The sequence below is a fragment of the Rhinoraja longicauda genome, chromosome 28 (assembly GCF_053455715.1).
Source record: "Rhinoraja longicauda isolate Sanriku21f chromosome 28, sRhiLon1.1, whole genome shotgun sequence".
NCBI classification, from domain to species: domain Eukaryota; kingdom Metazoa; phylum Chordata; class Chondrichthyes; order Rajiformes; family Arhynchobatidae; genus Rhinoraja; species Rhinoraja longicauda.
The window spans coordinates 27,266,678-27,292,601 of record NC_135980.1 but is presented as its reverse complement, the minus strand read 5'-3'; the positions used below and the strand labels follow the sequence as shown (position 1 = coordinate 27,292,601).

General features: G+C 47.1%; 1 protein-coding gene across 2 annotated transcripts; it reads left to right on the top strand.

Moving 5' to 3' along the window:
* The first annotated feature begins 996 nt into the window (after positions 1 to 996).
* Positions 997 to 17,497, top strand: LOC144607232 (uncharacterized). Of its 2 annotated transcripts, XM_078423915.1 has the most exons (5): positions 997 to 1,283; positions 7,002 to 8,038; positions 11,956 to 12,164; positions 14,926 to 15,084; positions 16,889 to 17,497. In XM_078423915.1, exons 2-5 carry the CDS (start codon positions 7,109 to 7,111, stop codon positions 16,890 to 16,892), a joined length of 1,302 nt encoding a protein of 433 aa, XP_078280041.1. In that variant the 5' UTR covers positions 997 to 1,283; positions 7,002 to 7,108; the 3' UTR covers positions 16,893 to 17,497. The 2 variants fall into 2 exon arrangements, with proteins under 2 accessions (XP_078280041.1, XP_078280040.1); XM_078423914.1 differs by lacking the exon at positions 16,889 to 17,497 and having other exon boundaries at positions 14,926 to 15,207.
* Positions 17,498 to 25,924: the final 8,427 nt, after the last annotated feature.

Below are 25,924 nucleotides of genomic sequence, written 5' to 3'. Positions count from 1 at the left end.
CCCGATCACATTACCTGTTCAAATACGTCACTCCAGGGAGAGGAGGGTCTCGTTATGAGAAGTAATCAGGGAAACGAGGGCTTTTGCTTTGCGGTGGAAAAAGACCAGGGATCAGAATTATGAAATGTAAAAACAGAGGCTTTGATTGAATGAGGATTGAGGCGAAATAATGACAATTAGCCAATATCTATTGAATCTGCATTGTGTCAGGAGCCAAGGCTGTTAGGAAAGTATAGGTGACAATTTAAAGCTCAGCACAAGGGGGTGGGTGGGTGGGGGGGCTGGGGTTGGCGGATGGAGGGAGGGGGGGGGTAGAGTTTGGGGGATGGGGGGGGGGAGGGGTGAAGAAATTATTTTAATGAAGTGGCCAAAATAAATTGCCTTCGACTTTTTTGTGTTCCCTCTTCATTGTCAAAAGTGAGTCTCCATTAGCTCTGATCCAGAAATGAATGCTTTTCTTTTTTTTCCCCAGGTGCGGGTTAGTTTCCAGATTGTATCACGGGTGCAAATATAATGGAGATTAGAAATCCGAAACCGCATTTGCACAGCGGTCTTTGCAAGACGTTTGTAAACCCTGTTTCCAGTAAGTCTGCTGGAGAAACAATGCATTTTCTGTGGGTCTTGCTGTGTTTGCGTTTCTTAGGGAGTACGCCCTGTAATTTCTAAAGGACTTTACAAACCACTTGTTCGGTTTGTCCACGTTAACCTGGCTTCGGTGGGGGGCGGATGTAATCAGACACTGTGGTGGGCCACGCTAGTGGAGGAGGTACATTGACATTGTTTCCACAGTGCAAAGTGTACACAGGACATTATGTACACAACTTGCAAGCGGCGACAGAAAACGCTCGGCAAGGATGATGTTTACTACAAATTACTCCGTGACCCGGGAAACGTACCAGACATCTTCTTTGTATTGGGTGTTACCAGTAGCTCTGTCGCAAGAATGCCTCTTAAATAGGAAAGATTCGGGCTCAAGTTGCACATCGGAGACTTCGGCAAAGTATACAGGTTGGCACCGCCCGTGGTGTGTCGGATCATTACACTGCAGGAGGTGGCATCCATCGGACGGGACATTAAACTGGGACATTGTCTCCTGTCTTTGGGAGAAGTGGAGGAGCCCTGGGAATTCTCGGAGGAGGACAGGTGGAGCGCCCCAAGTCCTGCTCAATGTTTATTCCCCGGACGACATCGCCAAATACCTGATCTGATTGTTAGCATTTGCCTGCCTTGCAGTTGGAGTTCACCAGCACAAGTTAGATCATTCAATTCCTCCCCGACAACATGTGAGTATTCTTCAAAAGTGCCCGTTGGACGGTAAAATGCTTTGGCATGATGCAAGTAAAGATGCCTTTCTTTTCTTTTTGTTGTACGTTTTTGTTTATGCTTTGTGTTATAAAGCTGGTACTAAATACTGATCCTCTTTAAACATAGAAACATAGAAACATAGTAAATAGGTGCAGGAGTAGGCCATTCGGCCCTTCGAGCCTGCACCGTCATTCAATTTGATCATGGCTGATCATCCAGCTCAGTAACCTGTACCTGCTTTCTCTCCATACCCCCTGATCCCTTTAGCCACAGGGCCACATTTAACTCCCTCTTAAATATAGCCAATGAACTGGCCTCAACTACCTTCTGTGGCAGAGAATTCCACAGACTCACCACTCTCTGTGTGAAGAAATGTTTTCTCATCTCGGTCCTAAAAGACTTCCCCCTTATCCTTAAGCTGTGACCCCTAGTTCTGGACTCCCCCAACATCGGGAACAATCTTCCCGCATCTAGCCTCTCCAACCCCTTAAGAATTTTATATGTTTCTATAAGATCCCCCCTCAGGTGAACTTAACGCCAAAGCATTTATTTATCCGCGCCCTCAACACTCGATATCTAACTTTAGATAGTTCCTCTGTCCCTCCCTTCCCCTCCTCCTTCCCAGATCTCCCTCTATCTTCCTGTCTCCACCTATATCCTTCCTTTGTCCCGCCCCCTGACATCAGTCTGAAGAAGGGTCTCGACCCGAAACGTCACCCATTCCTTCTCTCCCGAGATGCTGCCTGACCTGCTGAGTTACTCCAGCACTTTGTGAATAAATACCTTCGATTGGTACCAACATCTGCAGTTATTTTCCTATACCATTTATTTATCTTGCTCCTTTCTGTGTTTTTTTATTACCAAAAATAATTGTAATAAATAATTTACAAGAATACGATACAATACGATACGATACGATAGAACTTTATTTACCCCAGGAGGGAAATTGATCTGCCAACGGTTCATAAAAACACAAAATACACGAGACATGGAGTTAAAGTGGCGAATGGAAAGGATTGGGGATGTGCAAAGATTGGGGCGGGGGGGGGGGGGGGGGGGGGGGGGGAGGGAAGAGAGTCAGTCTCAGTCTCAATATGTACAACACAAAACAATATCAACAAACCCACCACCAGAGGACAAAAAAACAAATATTCTTAGATATCAAATATTAAACAACTATGTTACACTCCTTGTCAATAGTCAATAGACAATAGACAATAGACAATAGGTGCAGGAGGAGGCCATTCAGCCCTTCGAGCCAGGACCGCCATTCAATGTGATCATGGCTGATCATTCTCAATCAGTACCCCGTTCCTGCCTTCTCCCCATACCCCCTGACTCCGCTATCCTTAAGAGCTCTATCTAGCTCTCTCTTGAATGCTTTCAGAGAATTGGCCTCCATTGCCTTCTGAGGCAGTGAATTCCACAGATTTACAACTCTCTGACTGAAAACGTTTTTCCTCATCTCCGTTCTAAATGGCCTACCCCTTATTCTTAAACTGTGGCCCCTGGTTCTGGACTCCCCCAACATTGGGAACATGTTTCCTGCCTCTAACGTGTCCAACCCCTTAATAATCTTATATGTTTCGATAAGATCTCCTCTCATCCTTCTAAATTCCAGTGTATACAAGCCTAGCCGCTCCAGTCTTTCAACATATGACAGTCCCGCCATTCCGGGAATTAACCTAGTAAACCTACGCTGCACGCCCTCAATAGCAAGAATATCCTTCCTCAAATTTGGGGACCAAAACTGCACACAGTACTCCAGGTGCGGTCTCACTAGGGCCCTGTACAACTGCAGAAGGACCTCTTTGCTCCTATACTCAACTCCTCTTGTTATGAAGGCCAACATTCCATTGGCTTTCTCCACTGCCTGCTGTACCTGCATGCTTCCTTTCAGTGACTGATGCACTAGGACACCCAGATCTCGTTGTACGTCCCCTTTTCCTAACTTGTCAAGGATACATCCCACCCCCCGCGGTGCCCAGCGGTCCCGGAAGTCCCCCAGGGTGCCTGTGGACAGCGTGTAGTCCCTCTCTAAAACTACCCGGGCGCGGACGTAACCCCGGAAAAGGGGCAGGCAGCTGGTTTGGGCGGTGCCTTTCTGCGTTTTTCCGTTGTCTTGTACTCAGCTACTACAGGCTTCCAGTTCTCCTGGGAAGTCGACTAGAAACTGCTCATCTTTTCACTTGTCATCTGCGGAATCATGAGACTTTCAGGAGTTGCCTCCTGACAGGGATCACCCACGTGTTTCCGTACCCAGCCTTCGAGTCCCTGCCTGCAGTTCCCAGTGGAACGAAGTGAAACAGAACTTTACTTCATCAAGTCCACCACCGAAGTATTCAAATATTACAGCAGCTTCTCCATCCCACCTTGAGTTATTCTCAAGTTTGTCCCATCTCGGATTAACTCCCTTCACAACTACCAGCAGCTACTCCTGGACAATGCAGATCCATTTTGAAAGTTGCTGGGTCACTTTTAGGTTGTGCATGCTCGCTCTAACTTGTTCGAGCCTTTGGCAATAATCTGCAGCCACCCCTCACTCCCGGTCTCCAGTTGATGTTCACAAGTTCACCTTATACGAGTAGAATTAGGCCATTTGGCCCATCGAGTCTTCTCCGCCATTCAATCATGGCTGGTTGCCTCCTAATCCCATATTCCTGCCTTCTCCCCGTAACCCTAATCAAGAATTTGTCCATCTCTGCCTTAAAAATATCCACTGACTTGGCCTCCACAGCCCTCTGTGGCAATGAGTTCCACTGATTAACTACCCTCTGACTAAGGAAATTCCTCCTCAGCTTCGATGTGGCTGGTCCAGGACAAATTGCTGGTCATATTTATTCCTCGGAACTTGGAGCTTTCAACCATTCCTACTTCGGCACCACCCATGTAGACTGTACACTGCTTTGCTTCCGAAGTCAATGGCGATTTCCTTTGTCTTGCTGACATTGAGGGAGAGATTGTTGTCTTGGCACCAGATTACCAGGTTCTCATTCACCTTCCTGTGCTCCGTCTCGTCATCAGTTGATATCCGACCCACTACAGTGGTGTCGTCTGCGACTTTGTACATTGTTTACTGTGCCTTCTCTCCTGGTTGATTTTTGCTCTTTCAATATAATACGATTTGTTCTTGATGATTTGTCTGCCATGCCGTTGAACATCATTGATGTTTATTTGAAAGTCCACATTGATACAGAAAATTGTTAACATGTTGGGAGGTCAGAATTTAGCAACATTTTTGGGAGTAAATGATGACAGATTGCCAATAGTTTCTACATTTTAGCCCAGAAATTCATGATGTAAAATATAATGTTTTTATACTTTTAGACCTTCAAATGAATCATCATGTTAATTAATGATGATTTAATAGATAGACTTAAAGTTGTTTTATTTGTGATGGCTCAAGTATTCATTAAACGGCACGGGTCACAGTGGCGCAGTGGTAGAGCTACTGTCTTATAGCGCCAGAGACCCAGGTTAGGTCCTGACTACGGGCGCTGTCTGTACGGAGTTTGTACGTTCTCCCCGTGACCTGCGTGGGTTTTCTCCGAGATCTTCGGTTTTCCTCCCACACTCCAAAGACGTACAGGTTTGTAGGTTAATTGGCTTGGTATAAATTTAAAATTGTCCTAAGTGTGTGTCGGGTAGTGTCAATGTGCGGGGATCACTGGTCGGTCCGGACTCGGTGGGCAGAAGGGCCTGTTTCCGCAAGAGCATCAATATTCTGTGTAGGAAGGAACTGCAGATGCTGGTTTAAATGGAAGATAGACACAAAATTCTGGAGTAACTCAGCGGGACAGGCAGCATCTCTGGAGAGAAGGAATGGGTGACGTTTCAGGTCGAGACCCTCAATTCAATGCATCACCCATTCCTTCTCTGCAGAGATGCTGCCTGTCCCGCTGAGTTACTCCGGCATTTTGTGTTTAGTATTCTGTTCACATCTTGGATTCCAGGCACCTTCTCTGGGATTATTGTTGTGCCATTGACATAACATTGCATTAGATGAGGAAGAACTTTTTCAGTCAGAGAGTTGTGAATCTGTGGAATTCTGTGCCTCAGAAGGCAGTGGAGGCCAATTCTCTGAATGCATTCAAGAGAGAGCTAGATAGAGCTCTTAAGGATAGCGGAGTCAGGGGGTATGGGGAGAAGGCAGGAACGGGGTATTGATTGCGAATGATCAGCCATGATCACATTGAATGGCGGTGCTGGCTCGAAGGGCCGAATGGCCTCCTCCTGCACCTATTGTCTATTGTCCCAGAATCAATGCCGACTGACTAGGTAACCATGGCGGTTTCAAGGTCAGTTTATTGTCACGTACCAGTTAAGTTACGGTGAAATTTGAGTTACCATTTGATAACTGTTAAGAAGGAACTGATGAAATTTCATGCACAAAGCGGCCGTGGTTATCAGTGCAAATTCCAAATCTTGAGCCTTCGGTGAGTGGCGTTGGTCCTGACAGTTTTTGTCAGAGCGCCGAGATGATTCATTCAGCAGGAAGGGACCGCAGGTGTACAAAATTATAAAAGGACGGACAAACTAGATGCAGGAAAAATGTTCCCAGTGTCGGGGGGAGTCCAGAACCAGGGGCCACACAGTCTTAAGAATAAAAGGGGAGGCCATTTAAAACTGAGATGAGAAAAAAACTTTTTCACCCAGAGAGTTGAGAATTTGTGGAATTCTCTGCCACGGAGGGCAGTGGTGGCCAAATCACTGGATGAATTTAAAAGAGGGTTAGATAGAGCTTTAGGGGCTAGTGGAATCAAGGGATATGGGGAGAAGGCAGGCACAGGTTACTGATTGTGGACGATCAGCCACGATCACAATGAATGGCGGTGCTGGCTCGAAGGGCCAAATGGCCTCCTCCTGCACATATTTCCTAAGTTTCTGTGATGGTTTAACCCGAAGATAGACACAAGATGCTGGAGTAACTGCAGCATTTTGTGTGTCTCTATGATTAGTGCTGCTGCTGGTTACAGACTCTCTTCTTATCTTCCCGAGACAGATGTGCACAAGTTGACCTCTGCTGGATCAGTTAAGAAAACTGGGTCAGACAGCTGTAAATGCCAACGGTTTGATCCCTAGGCCAGGCTGAATGTTAAAGTTTGCAGATCAAGGGATAGAAATACATAAACCGGAGTTAATCCCGGTCTTATCATCACCCCATCAACGCGGCACAGTGGCGGCACAGTGGCGCAGCGGTAGAGTTGCTGCCTCACAGCGCCAGAGACCCGGGTTCAATATCGACTACTGGTTCACTCTGTACAGAGTTCTCCCTGTGACCGCGTGGGTTTTCTCCGGATTCTCTATATTCCTCCCACATCCCAAAGACATGCAGGTTTGTAAATGAATTGGCTTGTGTAAATTGTCCCTAGTTTGTGTGGGATGGAACTAGTGTGCATGTGACCGCTGGTTAGCACGGACTCAGTGGGCCAAAGGGCCAGTTTCCACGCTGTATCTCTGAACTAGACTCGATCAACATTTTCCAAACACGGACTCAGTGGGATGGGAAAATGTTGTGGGATTGAAAACTCTAGTCCCACCTGCCCGCGCTTGGCCCATATCCCTCTGAAGCTGTTCCAGGTTTAGAGGGATATGGGCAGGTGGGACTAGAGTAGATGGGGCACACTGGTTGGCATGGGCAAGTTGGGCCTGTTTCCTTGCTCTCTGACTCTGTGAATGTTTTCTTTACATTTCAGGCATTACGGATGTCTTACCCGCCCTGCGTTGAAGAGCCGCTGAGACTTGACACGGGCTTGGCGATTGGCAGCATCCCAAGCTCAACACACACAGCTTTGTGACCGGGATGCGAAGGGCCGGCTTGTACCAGAGGAGGGGGAAGTTGGAGCCGATCCCATCCCCAAAGCGGCTGGACATCAGCCTGTTGGTGAAACGCTGCCTGAGCATCGGGTCGGGCTCGGCGCTGAGGCTGGCCCCGAGCAGGAGCAGCTGGGGGGCCAGCATGTTGCCCTCCACCACCCTGCCCACCACTACCCTGCCCACCACTACCTTGCCCACCACCACCCTGCCCACCACCACCCTGCCCACCACTACCCTGCCCACCACCACCCTGCCCACCACCACCCTGCCCACCACCACCCTGCCCACCATCAGGTCTCTGCCCGACCCAAAGACAACACAGGTGAGCGATGCTGGGGAGCGGGGCAACTCGGAAACGCTGCCCGTCCCTCCTCAACATCTGCCCACCAGAGTGGTGCGGAGAATCACGGTGGACCTCCGCCCGGCCTTAGCCAGTGTCTACGAGCCCTGCGAGCCCACAGAGGAGGTGATGCCGGAGGAGGCGATGCCAGAGGAGGCGATGCCAGAGGAGGTGGGCAGTGCGACCTCGCTCTACCCTGGGGACGCCTCGACAGTTTACAGGCCCAAGAATCGGCATCCTGCCCACGCTGGCATCAGCAACACCAACCCGCTGGCCGGGAGCCCCAGGAGGAACGGTCCCCTTCAGCTGCTGAAAGTCCACATGCCCTTGCCACCGATCGTGCACCCCCCTGGCAGTGAGAGGAGCCCGGGTCTGGGTGGAGCAATCACCGCCCAGGAGTCCAGCCCAAAGCTCCAGCTTGTCCAAGTGACAGAAGGTGGCGTCTTGGCAAAGCCGGGCCTGGTCTTCCATCCCATCACTTGCCCGGGGAGCCGGTCTATCCCCTTCCCCAAGATCCTGCTGGTGACTCACTCGGACAAAACCTCAGCACATGGCGAGTCCACATTCAGGCAAGAGGTGAGATACATTTTACTGTCCTTACAAGAGTCAAGAAGCCAAGTCAAGAAGAGTTCTTTATTGTCGTACGCCCCGAAACGGAACACTGAAATTCTTACCCGCAGCAGCACTGAGGGACAACTGTTGTACACAGAGGGTGGTGGGTGTGTGGAACGAGCTGCCAGAGGAGGTAGTTGAGACAACGTTTAAGAAACAGTTAGACCGGCACATGGATAGGACAGGTTTAGAGGGATATGGACCAGACACAGGCAGGTGGGACTAGTGTAGATGGGACATGTTGGTTGTAGTGGGCAAGTTGAGCCTCTCTGGGCACAACAGATGCATGAACACACCCCGTTAATCCGTTCTGTCCGCACCGGGTGTCCGGCAGCTAACGTTACTGGAAACGGTGGCGCAGCGGTAGAGTTGCTGCCTTACAGCGAATGCAGCGCCGGAGACCAGGGTTCGATCCTGACTACGGGCGCCGTCTGTGCGGAGTTTGTACGTTCTCCCCGTGACCTGTGTGGGTTTTCTCCGAGATCTTCGGTTTCCTCCCACACTCCAAAGACGTACAGGTTTGTAGGTTAATTGGCTGGGCGAATGTAAAAATTGTCCCTTGTGTGTGTAGGACAGTGTTAGTGTGCGGGGATCGCTGGGCGGCGCGGACCCGGTGGGCCGAAGGGCCTGTTTCTGCGCTGTATCTCTAAATCTAAAAAAATATCTAAAAAAATCTAAACAAAAAACCAGACACAAAGAGCTGGAGTAACTCAGCGGGTCAGGCGGCATCTCTGGAGAACGTGGACAGCTGACATTTGGGGTCAGGACCCTTCCTCAGAAGGAGGTTTGGATGTGTGACAGTCAGACAGCTCGGGCTACACGACGATGACTACGACCTGGGACATTCACAGCCATGAGTCCGTAACTGCATTCATGGGGTCTCCATTCCCACCAGGTCCTGTTGCTGCTGTTGCCACAACGTTGAGGAACATCAATAGACAATAGACAATAGGTGCAGGAGGAGGCCATTCGGCCCTTCGAGCCAGCACCACCATTCAATGTGATCATGGCTGATCATTCTCAATCAGTACTCCGTTCCTGCCTTCTCCCCATACCCCCTGACTCCGCTATCCTTAAGAGCTCTATCCAGCTCTCTCTTGAATGCATTCAGAGAATTGGCCTCCACTGCCTTCTGAGGCAGAGAATTCCACAGATTCACAACTCTCTGACTGAAAAAGTTTTTCCTCATCTCAGTTCTAAATGGCCTACCCCTTATTCTTAAACTGTGGCCCCTTGTTCTGGACTCCCCCACTAGGACACCCAGATCTCGTTGTACGTCCCCTGTTCCTAACTTGACACCATTCAGATAATACTCTGCCTTCCTATTCTTACCACCAAAGTGGATAACCTCACACTTATCCACATTAAACTGCACCTGCCATGCATCCGCCCACTCACACAACCTGTCCAAGTCACCCTGCAACCTCATAGCATCTTCCTCACAGTTCACACTGCCACCCAGCTTTGTATCATCTGCAAATTTGCTAATGGTACTTTTAATCCCTTCATCCAAGTCATTAATGTATATTGTAAATTAATATACTGGGATGTGGGGGGGGGGGTTGAGACTAACTCGGGACGAGTGCTTTGGGAAATGTTTCCTTTCTGTTTCCTGATCCGTTGCGGATGGGAGGCAGGTGCCGGCCGTGTGGGGCAGCTGTGGTTGACAAGGGAACAGGAACACTCTCCTGCACCTTGTCCATGTCGAGGTTAACAGAGGGCAGGACGTTGGCCTGAACAAGAAACAACAAGCATTAGAGCTGGCGACCGCGTGGGCTTTTCTCCGGGTGCTCCGGTTTCCTTCCACATCCCAAAGACGTGCGGGTTTGTAGTTAAACTCTCTTAGGAGGGCAGGATAAATCACAGAGGGGGAGCAACGAGAGAGCATGTTGCTAAACTCTCGAAGAAACTGTCTAAACTGCTAAACTGTCTGAAGAAGGGTCTCGACCCGAAACGTCACCCATTCCTTCTCTCCCGAGATGCTGCCTGACCTGCTGAGTTACTCCAGCATTTTGTGAAATAAATACCTTCGGGTTTGTAGTTAATTGGCTTCTGTAAATAGACCCGTGTGTGTGTAGGGTGGAACGAGTGTATGGGTGGTTTCTGGTCGACGCGCGGACTTGGTGGGCCGAAGGGCCTGCTTCCACACAGTATCTCTAAAGTAAACTAAACACTGGGCCATTCTCAGAACTGTCTAAACGCTGGTTATCTGATTTCCAGCAACTGTATCGTTCTTGGCCTCAAATATCTGATATATCTGCCACCGTGTGTACTGGGTTTCATACCCCCAGTACTAACTATCCTTTGACCCTTGCTATAAAGGTGTATATATGGGATACTGGCTGAGGGCAGGATTGATAAGCCTGATTGATTTCGAGATGTCAGCGCCAATTATTTAGTGCCAGTATGAACGACAACATTGCAGGTTCTCATGGCACTGCATAATTATTAAGTAAGGAAATGGCAAAGCAATTTATTAAATACTATAGTTAAACAGTCAACAATCTGGGACCGAGTTCAGAGGAACCAGTGGCTGATAGAATCAGTTACAAGTGTCAGAGACGTTAATCAGTCTTGCCAAGGTCAGAAACATATCACAGAGCCACGATTTGATGCAGAAAGATTGCAGCTCAGTTATTCTGCAGAACTCTGTAGAATTCAGAATTGATCGGTGGTAATTACGGCGTAGGCAGACAGTCTGGACGGTGGCAGGGTCTGCAAACACCAAGATTAAAGTTTCCATCGCTGCCCTGCGACAGGATAACGCTGTTACTTTGAAACGTCTCCAGTCTGAAGACAGCATAAGATGGCTGGTGTAGGGGATGGAATAGATTAGAAATGTTAAAGATTGAAGTTCCGTGGGGCACGGTGTGCCACGCATTCCCAGTTAATTTAACACAAATGTTGACAATAGACAATAGGCGTAGGAGGAGGCCATTCGGCCCTTCGAGCCAGCACCGCCATTCAATGTGATCATGGCTGATCATTCTCAATCAGTACCCCGTTCCTGCCTTCTCCCCATACCCCCTGACTCCGCTATCCTTAAGAGCTCTATCTAGCTCTCTCTTGAATGCATTCAGAGAATTGGCCTCCACTGCATTCTGAGGCAGAGAATTCCACAGATTCACAACTCTCTGACTGAAAAAGTTTTTCCTCATCCGAGTTCTAAATGGCCTACCCCTTATTCTTAAACTGTGGCCCCTTGTTAAGGCCAGTTGTGGCAATGAGCGACGTCAAATAAGGGGAGCTCCTGGCTGAAGTTGACTCAGATTTATTTTTCACAGTCTCCATTCTTCCCTCTGAAGAGGGCTCTCCAGGAATGACCACTGCAGGTGGAAACACGGCCATTACCTTGTGAGCCAACCCACCTAGAGTTACGTGTAGGAAAGAGCTATAGATGCTGGTTTATACTCAACGGAACAGGCAGCATCTCTGGAGAAAAAGGATAGGTGTCCCACCCCCGACATCAGTCTGAAGAAGGGTCTCGACCCGAAACGTCACCCATTCCTTCTCTCCCGAGATGCTGCCTGACCTGCTGAGTTACTCCAGCATTTTGTGAATAAATCGATTTGTACCAGCATCTGCAGTTATTTTCTTATACATAGGATAAGTGACGTGTCAGTCTGAAAGATAAAGGGGAGGTTGGAGGGGAGGGAAGGTGGGGGGTTGTGGGGGGGGGGGGGGTTAAACTGGAGGCAAAGAAAGTCCAGAACATAACATTAGCTGGCAACAGATGAGCTCAGGAAGGGTGGAGTCCATAATGGCCCATTGTTGTCCGGGGAAGATGTGCTAACGAGGATGCCAACAGTGGAACTGGTAGCACGACGACGGGTTAACTTTGTGTTTAATCAGGCGCGATGCTTTAATCTCCCCCCCTCCAGAGTGACCCGGCCAACCTGCAGCTTAAGGAAATGAAGCAGAGTTTTGAGCGATCCGTGGAGGGTTCCACCATCACGTTTCATCAGCTGATGCACCAAATGACGCAGAGGACATCCAGTGCCAACCATGTGCTGATTGCCGAGGTGTTGAAGGCACTGAGGGAGGAACTCTGGTCCACGTCACAACAATCCCAGCACGTTGGGCAGAATGAGTAAGTGTCGTGACCGTGTCCCGTCCCACTATTCACCGAATAACTACTGTCCTTGGAGCAACAATGTGTCACGAAGGTTCCTCATTCTACTAGACTGTTAGGAAAAGGGGAAGTACAACGAGATCTGGGTGCCCTTGTACACCAGTCACTGAATGTAAGCATGCAGGTACAGCAGGCAGTGAAGAAAGCTAATGGCATGTTGGCCTTCATAACAAGAGGAGTTGAGTTTCGGAGCAAATAGGCCCTTCTGCAGTTGCACTGGGCCCTAGTGAGGCCACACCTGGAGTATTGTGTGCAGTTTTGGTCTCCAAATTTGGGGAAGGACATTCTTGCTATTGAGGGAGTGCAGCGTAGGTTCACAAGGTTAATCCCCGGGATGGCAGAACTGTCATATGTTGAAAGAATGGAGCGACTGGGCTTGTATAAACTGGAATTTAGAAGGATGGGAGAGGATCTTATTGAAACATATAAGAATTAAGGGGTTGGACACGTTAGAGGCAGGAAACATGTTCCCGATGTTGGGGGGGGGGGGGCAGGTCCAGGACCAGGGGCCACAGTTTAAGAATAAGGGGTAGGCCGTTTAGAACGGAGATGAGGAAAAACGTTTTCAGTCAGAGAGTTGTAAATCTGTAGAATTCACTGCCTCAGAAAAAAAAACCCACGCAGGTCATGGGGAGAACGTACAAACTCTGTACAGACGACGCCCGTAGTCGGGATCGAACCTGAGTCTCCGGCGCTGCATTCGCTGTAAGGCAGCAACTCTACCGTGCCACCCATAGCTAGTTTTATTCCTTAAAATCCAACATATCTCACCTAAATGTGATAAATGTCAACATTTAGAAGCTACATTATTTCATATGTTTGCAAACTGTATAAAAATTAAAAAATTCTGGGTAAATATTTTTAGCATAATATCTAAAGTAACCAGCACACAATTGGACCCAGATCCAAAATTAATTATACTCGGAATATTAGAATTAAATCAAACATTTAGAACAACACAAAGAAACTTTATTGATTATAGTTTAATAACAGGAAAAAAATTAATTCTAAAATTTTGGAAAGGCACTACGGCCCCCACAATCAAAATGTGGATTATAGAAATGACGGAGACCTTAAACGTGGAAAGAATCAGATTTTCCCTGTTGGACAAACAGGAATTATTCATTGGAACATGGTCTCCTTTTATTGATTACTTAAAGGGTCAGAATAGTTCAGCACAGGAACCTGACTAGCACTCGGACTAAAGAATGGATGAAATGCTATACTTTGAAATGTACGAATATATCTCGAATGAAGTTTTTGTTATTTTAATAAATTTTTCCATTCTTCTTTAACTAACTTTTTCCTTATCTTAAAATTTGTTTTTGTTTTTATTTTTCTTCTCTCTCTTTTCTTTCTTTACTTCATCTATTTCTTTAGTTCTATCTAGTTTAAAAAAAAAAAAAAGGGGCAAAAGGTATTGGAGACAATATAATAATAATTGACAATATTATCAATTTAAAAATGTATGACTGTAAAGATGTAAACAGGTTATGTACCTATCTCCAATAAAAATTTATCTAATAAAAAAATTAAAAAAAAAAAAAAAAAAAAAAAAAAAATCCAATCGGAGTTTACAGTAAGTAATGTCCACGCCAATTAGCCAACATGAAGATGGCCTTGTGTAGGAAAAAACTGCAGATGCTGGTTAAAATCGAAGGTAGACACACAATGCTGGAGTAACTCAGCGGGTCATGCAGCATCTCAGGAGAGAAGGAATGGGTGACGTTTCGGGTCGAGAAGGATCTGAAGAAGGGTCTCGACCCGATATGTCACCCATTCCTTCTCTCCTGAGATGCTGCCCGACCTGCTGAGTTACTCCGGCATTGTGTGTCTACCTGTGAAGATTGCCTTCTTGACAAACTGGCGTGTCGGCAGTAAAGGTTCTCACCATTGTGTGGACGATTAGTAGTTTGACCCAACGAAGATGGGTCACGACCTGAAACGTCACCCATCCTTTTTCTCCACAGATGCTGCCTGACCCGCCGAGTTACTCCAGCAGTGTGTGCCTGTCTTTGTTTCAGCAAAGGAGTGACTGGTGTCTTTCTCACTCCAGTGGTGACGGCCATTAGGAGGAGCCGCAGTTTAGTTTAGTTTCCGTTTAGAGATACAGCGTGGAAATAGGCGCTTCGGCCCACCATGTCCACGCCGACCACCAATCCCCGCACACTTACACGATCCTACACACGCTGGGGACAATTTACATTTATACCAAGCTAATTAACCTACAAACCTGTACGTCTTTGGAGTGTGGGAGGAAACTGGAGCTCCCGGAGAAAACCCACGCAGGTCACGGGGTGAACGTACAAACTCCGAACAGACAGCGCCCGTGGTCAGGATCGAACCCGGGTCTCTGGCGCTGTGAGGCAGCAACTCTACCACTGTGCTGCCAGTGATGACTTGTGCCACTGGATCCTGCATTGGGTGCCAACTATGGGCCAACAGGAAGGGGGGGACCATTAAATATGTAAATAGGCAGCAAGGACCGAAAAAAATCATATTTAGAATGAAATCATCTTGCCCCCAATTATTTTGAGAGATTTTCCAGAGGTTGCTATCAATAGACAATAGACAATAGGTGCTGGAGGAGGCCATTCGGCCCTTCGAGCCAGTACCGCCATTCAATGTGATCATGGCTGATCATTCTCAATCAGTACCCCGTTCCTGCCTTCTCCTGCCTATCATTGGCAATTAAATTGTTAACCATTTTTTGTTTCAGAAGAGACCCAATGGGTTGTGTACGTAACAGAAGGAGCATTTCACTCTGCAGACGGTCTGAGAACAGAATGGATGGCCAGGCTGGATACATTTGTCCACCATCTACCCATCTACAGAGGAGAGATAAATTACCCGTCAGGCTCAACTTGGCCAAACATAGGTATTGTCACAGCACTGCGGTTTGTGTGGCAGTCATTGTGTGGAAGAGACAGAACAAATCACTTAAGGAACAATGGACTTGCGAGGAAGGGACACCAAGTTAATTTTGGGGTCAGCAGTTTTGTGGGAGGCTTGGGTGCGGTTTCTCGTGAGGAGAACATGTAGACAGGTACAGAGGTTTGTGCACCAACGCAGGCAGGTGGGACTAGTGTAGGTGGGACATGTTGGCTGGCCTAGACAAGTTGGGCCAAAGGGCTCTCTACGATTCTATCTCTATGAGAGGCAAGCAGACTGGGCAGATACAATAGACAATAGGTGCAGGAGGAGGCCATTCGGCCCTTCGAGCCAGCACCGCCATTCAATGTGATCATGGCTGATCATTCTCAATCAGTACCCCGTTCCTGCCTTCTCCCCATACCATCTAAAGTTTAGAGGAAAGACAGGTGACCTTATCGAAATACGTTCAAAAGTCATAGGAACGGAATTAGGACATTCAGCCCATCAATCATGGCTGATCTATCTTTCATAGAAGCATATAAAATAGGTGCAGGAGGCCATTTGGCCCTTCGAGCCAGCACCGCCATTCATTATGATCATGGCTGATCATCCACAATCAGTAACCTGTGCCTGCCTTCTCCCCAAATCCCTTGATTCCACTAGCACTTTCCCTCTCAACCGTGTTCTCCTGCCTTCTCCACATGGCTTATGAGTTATTCAAACATCATACAGGGCTTGGCTGATGATGCTTCCTCTGGCTGAGGTATTTAGATCAGAGTCTCAAAATGAATCGGAAATGATGTCTTCACCCTGAGGATAGTGAATCTTCAGACTTCTCTGCTCACAAGGACGGTGGATGCAGAGTGACCAAGTAAATTCACCACAGAATGAAACTTTTTTTGGATATTTAAGGTACAAAACGAGTATGAAAGAGAGCAGGGGTAACAAATCAACGAGGATCTTATTGATTATGAGAGCGGAAATCAAGCCCAAATCACCTATCTCTGCTTCTGTCTCTAATGCTGTTAATGGGCAGGTCTGGAAAACACATGCAGATCAATATTCGTATCTCCAGCTGCAGTGTGAAGAGGATATAAAGGTCCCTTTAAAACAGAATATCTTTATGCGATTTTACAGATTAGTTTAGAGATAAAGCACAGAAACATGCCCTTCGGCCCACCGAGTCCGCACCGACCAGCGATCCCCGCACATTAACACGACCCCAATACACACTAGGGACAATTTTGCATTTATACCAAGCCTATTAACTTACTTAGCAGCGTGTGAGGAAACCGGAGCACCCGGAGAAAACCCACGCGGTCACGGGGAGAATGTACAAACTCCGTCCAGACAACGTCCGTAGTCAGGATCGAACCCGGGACTCTGGTGCTGTAAGGCAGCAACTCTACCGCTGCGCCACAGTGCCGGCCACGTGTTATTATTGAGAGTGGCTGAGTTACATTGCCAACAGCAGCATTTTCCTTTGTTGAACTGAGAAATTGAACCAAAATAGTTCAATGTTGATCATTATCAGGGCAGGAACTGAATTCGTTTTTGGTTTGCTGACTCTAGTTTGCATATTAAAAGTCTAAAAGCGGCAGGAAAAGGGAAAAGATGAGGGGGGAAATGAGATCAGAAACCCTGAACATAAATGAGTTAGTACGGGAGACGTGCATTTAGCACAATGAAGGTGCACGGTTGAAAGATATGAATAAGATATTTGAGTTCAGTGGGGAATAAATGGGCAACTATTCTTTCCCATTGTGGCTATTAATTTACCAAAACTTGCCTTTTGTATTCACTCTCAGGTAGAGACATTGTGCACAATGAGACAAGAGAACACAGGCGTTTGTACAATGAAAACTGGACATCTTTCTTTGGCTTTCAAGAGCACACAATAACTTCAGAATGCATTTGTTGCTTTGTGGTGGATTTTGTTTTAAACCGTATTTCATCATATCCCTTACCTGGACAATACTGCTTTGTGAAGTATAACAGGACACCTCCTGTTTTTTTTAAAAATGCAAATCTCCATTGTCCAGGAGTGGAGAGATCAGGAAGTCTTGTCTACATAATGTTTTCCTCTCTTGCTCTCTGTTCTGCTTCTAGCAATGGGATTGGAGTTCCAGCCACCAAATCATCATCCTGTCATCCTACCAGTTCAGTTTAGTTTATTGTCACGTGCACCGAGGTACAGTGAAAAGCCTTTGTTGCGTGTTAACCAGTCAACGGAAAGACAATACAAGATTACAATCGATCCATTTACAGTGTATAAATTACATGATAAGGGAATAACGTTTAGTGCAAGGTAAAGCCACCAAAATCCGATCACGGATAATCTGAGGGTCACCAAAGAGGTAGATAGTAGTTCAGCACTGCTCTCTGGTTGTGGTAGGATGATTCAGTTGCCTGATAACAGCTGGGAAGAAACTGTTCCTGAATCTGGAGGTGTGCGTTTTCACACTTTTGCACCTTTTGCCTGATGGGAGAGGGGGGGGAGAGGGAGTGGCCGGGGTGTGACTCGACCTTGATTATGCTGCTGGCCTTGCCGAGGCAGCGTGAGGTATAAATGGCAACTTTCGTGAAGTAAGGGTCTGTGAAGACATGGCTGTACTGTACTCTCCCGGTGGCTGAGCACTTCAACTCCCCCTCCCACTCCCAGTCTGACCTTTCTGTCATGGGCCTCCTCCAGTGCCATAGTGAGGCCCACCGGAAATTGGAGGAACAGCACCTCATATTTCGCTTGGGCAGCTTGCAGCCCAGCGGTATGAACATTGACTTCTCCAACTTTAGATAGTTCCTCTGTCCCTCTCTTCCCCTCCCCCTTCCCAGTTCTCCCTCTATCTTCCTGTCTCCACCTATACCCTTCCTTTGTCCCGCCCCCCTGACATCAGTCTGAAGAAGGGTCTCGACCCGAAACGTCACCCATTCCTTCTCTCCTGAGATGCTGCCTGACCCGCTGAGTTACTCCAGCGTTTTGTGACCTTCGATTTGTACCAGCATCTGGTGTTATTTTCTTACACTGGCTGTACTGAGTGATCGTGTATTCAATCTTTGTTTGAATGTAGTTGACTCAGTGGCCACATTTCCACTGTAGGTCAGGGAGCCACCTAAATATTCTCATCTACATCTCATTTCAGCCTTGCTCATCATCCATATACAATAACTGAATCTAGAGCCGAACAACCAACACCGTCTTTAGACTTTAGAGATACAGCGCGGAAACAGGCCCTTTGGCCCACCGAGTCTGCACGGACCAGCGATCACATGCACTAGCAATGTCACTAGCACCATCCTACACGCCAGGAACAATGTACAATTTTACCGAAGCCAATTAATCTACAAACCTGTAGGTCTTTGGAGAGTGGGAGGAAACCGGAGCACCCGGACAAAACCCACGAGGTCACAGGGAGAACGTACAAACTCCGTACAGACGGCACCCGTAGTCAGTTTCAATTCCAAATCTTCAGGTTATGAAATAGTCTGCATAATAATCTTACTGCAAGCATTAAGATCTGGTTAACAGTGAAGTTTAGGTTGATTTGTAGCACAAAGGTTACGTTCCACAAGTGCCCGACCATGATGGTCTTCAACATGAGTGGGAGACCCGTGTGAACTGATCTCTGCTCCGGGCTGACGGAGGATGTTTACTGCAGGGACAATCTAGGGGTGTCAGTAACAGAGGCAGCACCCCAGCCATTCACCCCCACCCCCAGAAAATGGCTCATCTAAAACAGGAAAGAAAACAGAACATACTGGAAATACTTAAGTTCAGCATCTGGAGAGAGAGAGAAACAGAGTTCATAATTCCAGCAGATAGAAAAAAGGGAATTATTTCATACGGTCTTTCATCTGAAACATGAATTCTCTTCCCACAGATGCAGTCTGAATTGTTGAGTATTTCTGCCATTTCCTGTTTTACTTCAGATTTGCAGCATGTGCATTTTTACTTTTGGATAATTGAAACAAGAACATTTGCCAGAACAGTCATAGTTATAGATACAGTGTGGAAACAGGCCCTTCAGCCCAACTTGCCCACACCGGCCAACATGCCCCAGCTACACTAGTCCCACCTGCCTGCGCTTGGTCCATATCCCTCCAAACCTGTCCTATCCATGTACCTGTCTAACCGTTTCTTAAGCGTTGGGATAGTCCCTCCTCAATTACCCCCTCCTGCAGCTTGTTCCTTACACCCACCACCCTTAGTGTGAAAAAGTTACCCCTCAGATTCCTATTAAATCTTTTCCCCTTCAATTTAAACCTATGTCCTCTGGTCCACAATTCACCTACTCTGGGCAAGAGACTCTGTGCATCTACCCAATCTATTCCTCTCATGATTTTATACACCTCTATAAGATCACCCCTCATCCTCCTGCGCTCCAAGTAATAGAGTCCCAGCCTGCTGAAAACTTCTCCCTATAGCTCAGATCCTCTAGTCCTGACAACATCCTCGTAAAAATGTTTTTGAGAGCAAGCACTGTTTTGATATATGATTTAATGTTCATATTAATTGCACTTTAAGAGTCTTGAAAATGAATGACAATTTTTTTATTACAATAGATTTTGCTTGTATGTTTATTTTAAAATCGGGATAAAAAAATTATTTTTAAATATCTCTGAGATTTAATGCCGTTGCACTGACGTTTCCACTGACAAGGTAGTTTCCACACTAAGCCTAGCAGTCAAGCATCTGTTATGCTTGAAATGAATTGTGTTAGGTTAAACACTATTGTAAAGCTTGACTATAAATCTTGTTCTCGTTTACTTTAGTCTGGTTTAGTTTATTGTCACATGTACCGAGCGAGGTACAGTGAAAAGCTTTTGTTGCGTGCTAACCAGTCAACAAGATAACGCCCGATTACAATCGAGCCCTTCACAGTGCAGATACAGGTAAACTTCAGCTTACATTGGGGTTCCGTTCCGAGAAACCCATCGGAAACGGAAAACGGAAAACATCGTAACACATGGCATCCCTGTGTGGTATCTCAGCTGCACGGAGGCAGAGAGGAAAGCTCTTCAGCGGGTAGTCCATAGAGCTCAGAGGACTATCGGAACACAGCTACCAGCCTTGGAGGGCATCTACAATGCACGATGCCTCAGAAAAGCCACCAGCATCCACAAAGACTCTTCACACCCCTGCAACCGTCTGTTCGAACTTCTACCATCGGGCAGACGATACAAGGCCTTCTCCGCCCGCACCTCCAGACTCAGGAACAGCTTCATCCCCAGGACCATAGCTGCCATGGACCGGTCCTGCTGAGCCGGATGGTCACATCGCACAGCGAACCGGCACAGATCTACTTGCACTTTATTCTGTTTTAAAACTGTTCTAATTTGTTTCATTGGGTTGTTTAAATTACCACTGACTAGCTAATTAATTTATTGCATCGTATGGGAGGCGCATTCCCAATCTCGTTGTACCGCTGTACAATGACAATAAAGATATATTGTATTGTATTGTAAGTCAAAATGCATTGAAAGCGCGCGATCACGTGCTCGGAAGCGAGCGGCGGTTCGCACCATCGCAAGTCGAACCATCGTAACCTGGGAAGTTCCTGTACATGATAAAAGAAATGACGTGAATAGTGCAAGATAAAGTCCAGCAAAGTCCAACCAAAGATAGTCCTCTGGACCCTCTCCAACGATGTACATCCCTCTTCAGATATGGGGCCCAAAACTGCTCACAATACTCCAAGTGCAGTTTGACCTGTGCCTTATTAAGCCTCAGCATTGCAAATAATTTTTGTTTGTGTTGTTGTCACCTTTTCCTAGCTAACAATGATCTATCCTATATTTTCCTTGATTCGCATCTCTTTTGATGTCTCATTTTCACACCTTACCCTTCCTTATCTGTGTCTCCCTGTCACCTGACTCTCAGTCTGAAGAAGGTCTCCACTCAAAACGTCACCCATTCCTCCTCTCCAGAGATGCTGCCTGTCCCGCTGAGTTACTCCAGCATTTTGTGTCTACCTCGGCATTACGGCCATGTTTCTATGTTCTTGTTGTGTAAGAGGAACTGTAGATGCTGGTTTATGCCAAAGATAAAATGCACAGATGCCACAATAGCAGTAATATGTTCAGTAGATATGCCTCACCTGTCTTGCTGAATAATTCAGATTAAAGTCACATGAAAAAAATTATTGGGGATGTACATTTATACATATATATATACAAACGATAGTTTCTATGCTCTAGCATAGTATCTACAGGTTACATTGAGCACTGGCAGCGGCAGAGGCAGCGTGTTCGCCCGCCCCGAATCGCGGGGCTTGGGTCGGCCCGCCGCGGACCTTTCACCGTCCGGCGCGGCTTGGAATAGGCCGCGGGATTTTCACCGCCCAGCGGGGGCTTCAATGTCGGGAGCCCCGACCGCCCCGACGTGGCAACTCCAACAGCCTGACCGCGGGAGAAGACGACAGGGGAAGAGAAAATACATTGTGGCCTTCCATCACAGTGAAGAGGGACTGGAGGAGACTCACTGTGATGGATGTTTCTTTTTGTTTGGTGTTAGTTTATGATTGTATGTGTTATTGCATTTTTATTGATTATTCTTATTGGTCTTATTGTTCAACTGCGGGTAATGTTTCATTTCATTACACATTTATGTGTACGTGACAAATAAACGACTATCGACTATTGACTATTGACATCCGACTGAAAACAGGATAAATCTGTTTTGGAATTCTCAAGACTTGCACAAGTGCTTTCAGGCAACTTTGACATATTCCACATCTCTGGAGGACACAAGTCTCTTCCAGTGACTGCTGGTAATACATGCAAAAAAACACAGAGTACTGGAGTAACTCAGCAGGTCAGACAGCATCTGCAGGTCATGGATCACGTCTGAAGGGTCCCGACCCAAAACGCCATATCTCCATGTCCTCCAGAGATGCTGCCTGACCCGCAGTGTTACTCCAGCACTTCATGTGTTTTTTTTTGGTAAACCAGCACCTGCAGTTCTTTGGGTCCTCGGGTAATACAGGCAGCTAGCTGCCTCACATATCCACTGAGCAGGGTTCGATCCTGATCTCTGACACTGTGTGGAGATTGCCCTGTATTCCTGTGTTGGAGTGAGGTTTCCTTCAGGTTTTCAGGTCTCCCCCCACATCTCAAATATATGCTGGTAGTCAGATCAATGGGTTGCTGCACAGTACCCCTTGGTTGGCAGAATTTGGAGGGGCAGTGTTAACAGGCATGTGCTAGATAGTGGCTGCTGGGAAATAATTGGGGGAATGAGATTGGTCTGAGAGGTGTCATATACCCAGTAGGCCAAATGTTTTCTATGTTGTTAAATAGTATGGTCTCGACCCAAAACGTCACCCATTCCTTTTCTCCAGAGATGCTCCCTGTCCCGCTGAGTTACTCCAGCATGTAGTGTCTATCTTCAGCATAAACCAGCATCTGCAGTTCCTTCCTACACAAATAGCATGGTTAATGGTTCTTTATTATCACATGTACAGACACACAGTGAAATTCTTTTTTTGCACACAGTTCAGTAAAGTATCACCATACCTAAGCACAATCGATTAGAGTCATGGAGTGATACAGCGTGGAAACAGGCCCTTCGGCCCAACTTGCCCACACCGACCAACATGTCTCAGCTACACTAGCCCCACCTGCCTGCGTTTGGTCCATATCCCTCCAAACAACCATGTACCTGTCTACTTTTGATTAGTGCAAAGGGCATAGAAATAGTCCACTAAAACTGCACACAATCATCGCCAGGTTTTGGCGCCATTTTTAAAGTCCAGTCCGGTCCCCTGGAGCGGCGCCTGATCCAGGCGAGCCCCAGGCCGCTGCAGGGCCTTCAGACATCGCCTCCATCTGGATCGCACAGCGAACCGTCGTCCCTCTTCCCGCCCTGCCGCCTCCAGCCCTCGTGGTCCGGGGCGGGACACCTCCTGCTGCTGACCTCAGGGGCGGGGAAGGCAAGACTCTAGTCCACTCTCTTACCGGCCCTTGCTCTTGCGTCCACCATCGCCGGCTCCCTCCGTCCTCTTCCCCAGTCCGGACGTTATGCCGAAGTGTGAAGTACTCTATGTTTAGCAAACACGTGGAGATAAACGCGGAGTGTACAACACATTGTCATTCACACTCTACCCAATGGACCCAGGCCAATAATGAAAGTATTCATGGCAAGCACTTTCTCAGTGTAGGTCTTTATTTTGTCAAAATTTGTACACAGTCCAATACAATATTAATAATGAGTGGGACCAAGAACAGACGCAACTTTAAGAGCAGCTCGAGAAAGCAAAAACATCGGCTCAGATACATGTACTTCATTCTTGTGCATTGTGTACTCGGAAGGAATGATATTTCACCCATTAAATGATCTCAAGAACACTGGAATGTGATTTGGACAAACTCTATCCGGAACAGATCTCCAGTGTCTCCCTATCAGAATCACCATGACACTCCAGGAATATTAGTTTTCAAAATCTCCGAGGATGGTTCCCCATTCATGAGCGATGAAGTCAGTTGATGAACCGGGCTTTAGTAGTGGTGGCTGCATCCCTGATAGCCACATAACTGTTTCCCCCAATTGCCGCACAACTGCTCTCAGTCAGGGCCACTGGACTGTTGCCCGGCTATGTCTGGCCAAGCATGCAGACACCAAGGTCAAGCAGAGACCCTCTGTTGCAATCAACTGATACACAAACAGACCAGGCCTCTTCCTCAAAGCTGTTGTCATGATGATCGAGAGCGAGACTGATAGACCATTTGTGCTCAGTGTAGAACTGATTCCTCCCACTTCTGGTTCTACACCAGGGCCCTTTCAGTCTACCACCAAACGCCTTCCAAACATAACGTTACATTTTTTCCCCCTAAACTTGTGCATGTGAAGCAGCAGCAGTTTTTCTTCAGGGTACCTGTTTCTGCTCAAAATATTTCTTCAGTTTCAAGGAGAGGGAGATGGATGGGGTTTCTGACAGGTGTTATTTTGGGCAAAGACCCGTGAGGTGGGCTTCATTCCCCGCAGGGCTTCTCCAGCGAAACTGGTGCAAAGGAACTTCCCTGAGTGGCTTCATAGGAGACATTGCATAGATCAAGGCTTTGGATCTAGCCCTCAGGCTCCAGACCCATTGATGGCCAGTGAGTAAAGGGTCTCCAGACCTCCTGATACCCACTGGGTACAGAGGCCAAGTCATTGGGTATTTTTAAGGCGGAGATTCTTCATTGGTAAAGGTGTCAGGGGTTACGGGGAGAAGGCAGGAGAATGGGGTTGAGAGGGAGAGATAGATCAGCCATGATTGGATGGTGGAGTAGACTTGATGGGCCGAATGGCCTAATTCTGCTCCTACAACTTATGAACTCCAGACACACTGATACTGGGTCTGCATGCGATTAAGAAAAATGATGGTTAAAAAAAATGTCTGACGTGGATGTTTTCTTCTCGTTGAACTGACCAATATTTTGAGCACAAAGTCACCCCGTCTCCAGACTTTCTTTCACTTTCAGCAGAATAATGGAAAGAATCGGATAATCTAATTCCTGATTTACTCATAATTCTAATTTTGAGATTCCTTTCATTGCCCCGCTCGCAATTGTCCGATTAATAATTATTTCATTCTCAACACACACGTGGCTTTCTCTTCTCTGCCCATTTCCCCCGCTTACTACAGTCCTCAAATACTAAAGTGCAAAGTAACAGAAGCGCAAAATAGCAAAGAATGTCCACTTCATACTGATTGTTGGGTTGTTTCTAAACGCTGGCTTAGCTGCAGCTCCTCACCATTGGCCAGCACCGGAAGGGAAGTGCCCAACACATAGGACTTTAGGGATGGGCCGACTGAAGGAATGGGATCATTGTCTAGATTAATACACATTGGTACTCAATTCACCTGAAGCTTTCTTCATGGGTGGAGTGCAGGGATCATTGCTGGGACCTAGAATCATAGAGACGCAGGAAGGTATAGAAATCCTGCCGGGTTAACGATTAGAAACAGTTGTGAAATAAACCTGGACCTTTCAGTGTCGATCTGAAGCAGCAGCTTTATAAATGGCCCTCTTTGTAAAATGCATCTTTGGATTTGGGTAGTGTGATGTTGAATTTCCAGTACAATTTCTGGGTATAATTTCCAGTAAACGCAAGTTGTCTCAAGTCCTTTGTGGTGTGGCCCAGTGAGAGTCATCTCGTCTCCGAGCCACTTCAGGACTTCATCTGTCACTGACATTTCAGTTTTACCAATTTCAACCTCCACGTCTCTCCTTTCCAATCCAAAGTCGGGATGCAATGCTGTGAACATTGTGTGTTTGATTTTAACCGACTCAATGCAAGCTAAACATAGCAGACCCTGCCCTCAACAGGATTCATCTCAACATTCTCTCGAGTCAATAGGTCTGGGTTCATGGTTATACAAGGGCCCCAAGATAAACACATCACTGAAGGACTGCTGCGCTGGTGGACACACCATCTTATAGATCAAGGGTTGAACTGAGAACATCTTCCTTCAAGTGAACATTAGATTCTTTAAGACTTTAGAGATGCAGCGCAGAAACAGGCACTTCGGCCCACCAAGTCTGGCCCATCACTGTACCAGAGATCACCCCGTACACCCGCACTATCCTACACACACACGAGGGACAATTTTACAACTTACCAAAACCAATTAACCTACAAACCTCCACATCTTTGGAGCACCCTGAGAGAAAACCCACATGGTCACAGGGAGAACGTACAAACTCCATACAGACAGCACCGAATCAGGATAGAATCCAGGCTCTGGCACTGTAAGGCAGCAACTCTACCCCTGCCCAAAAAGGCCCAAAAGGCAGGGGAATTATCTTGGTGTTCCACAACCAACATCACTAAAGCAAACCTTCTGGCCATTATTCCTGTGCTA

Excerpts from the sequence above, each read along its gene's own strand:
- LOC144607232 (XM_078423914.1), top strand. The coding sequence starts at position 7,109 with ATGCGAAGGGCCGGCTTGTACCAGAGGAGGGGGAAGTTGGAGCCGATC. Across the intron at positions 8,039-11,955 it reads AGTCCACATTCAGGCAAGAG|AGTGACCCGGCCAACCTGCA; the intron begins GTGAGATACATT and ends CCCCCCCTCCAG. Across the intron at positions 12,165-14,925 it reads CAGCACGTTGGGCAGAATGA|AAGAGACCCAATGGGTTGTG; the intron begins GTAAGTGTCGTG and ends TTTTTGTTTCAG.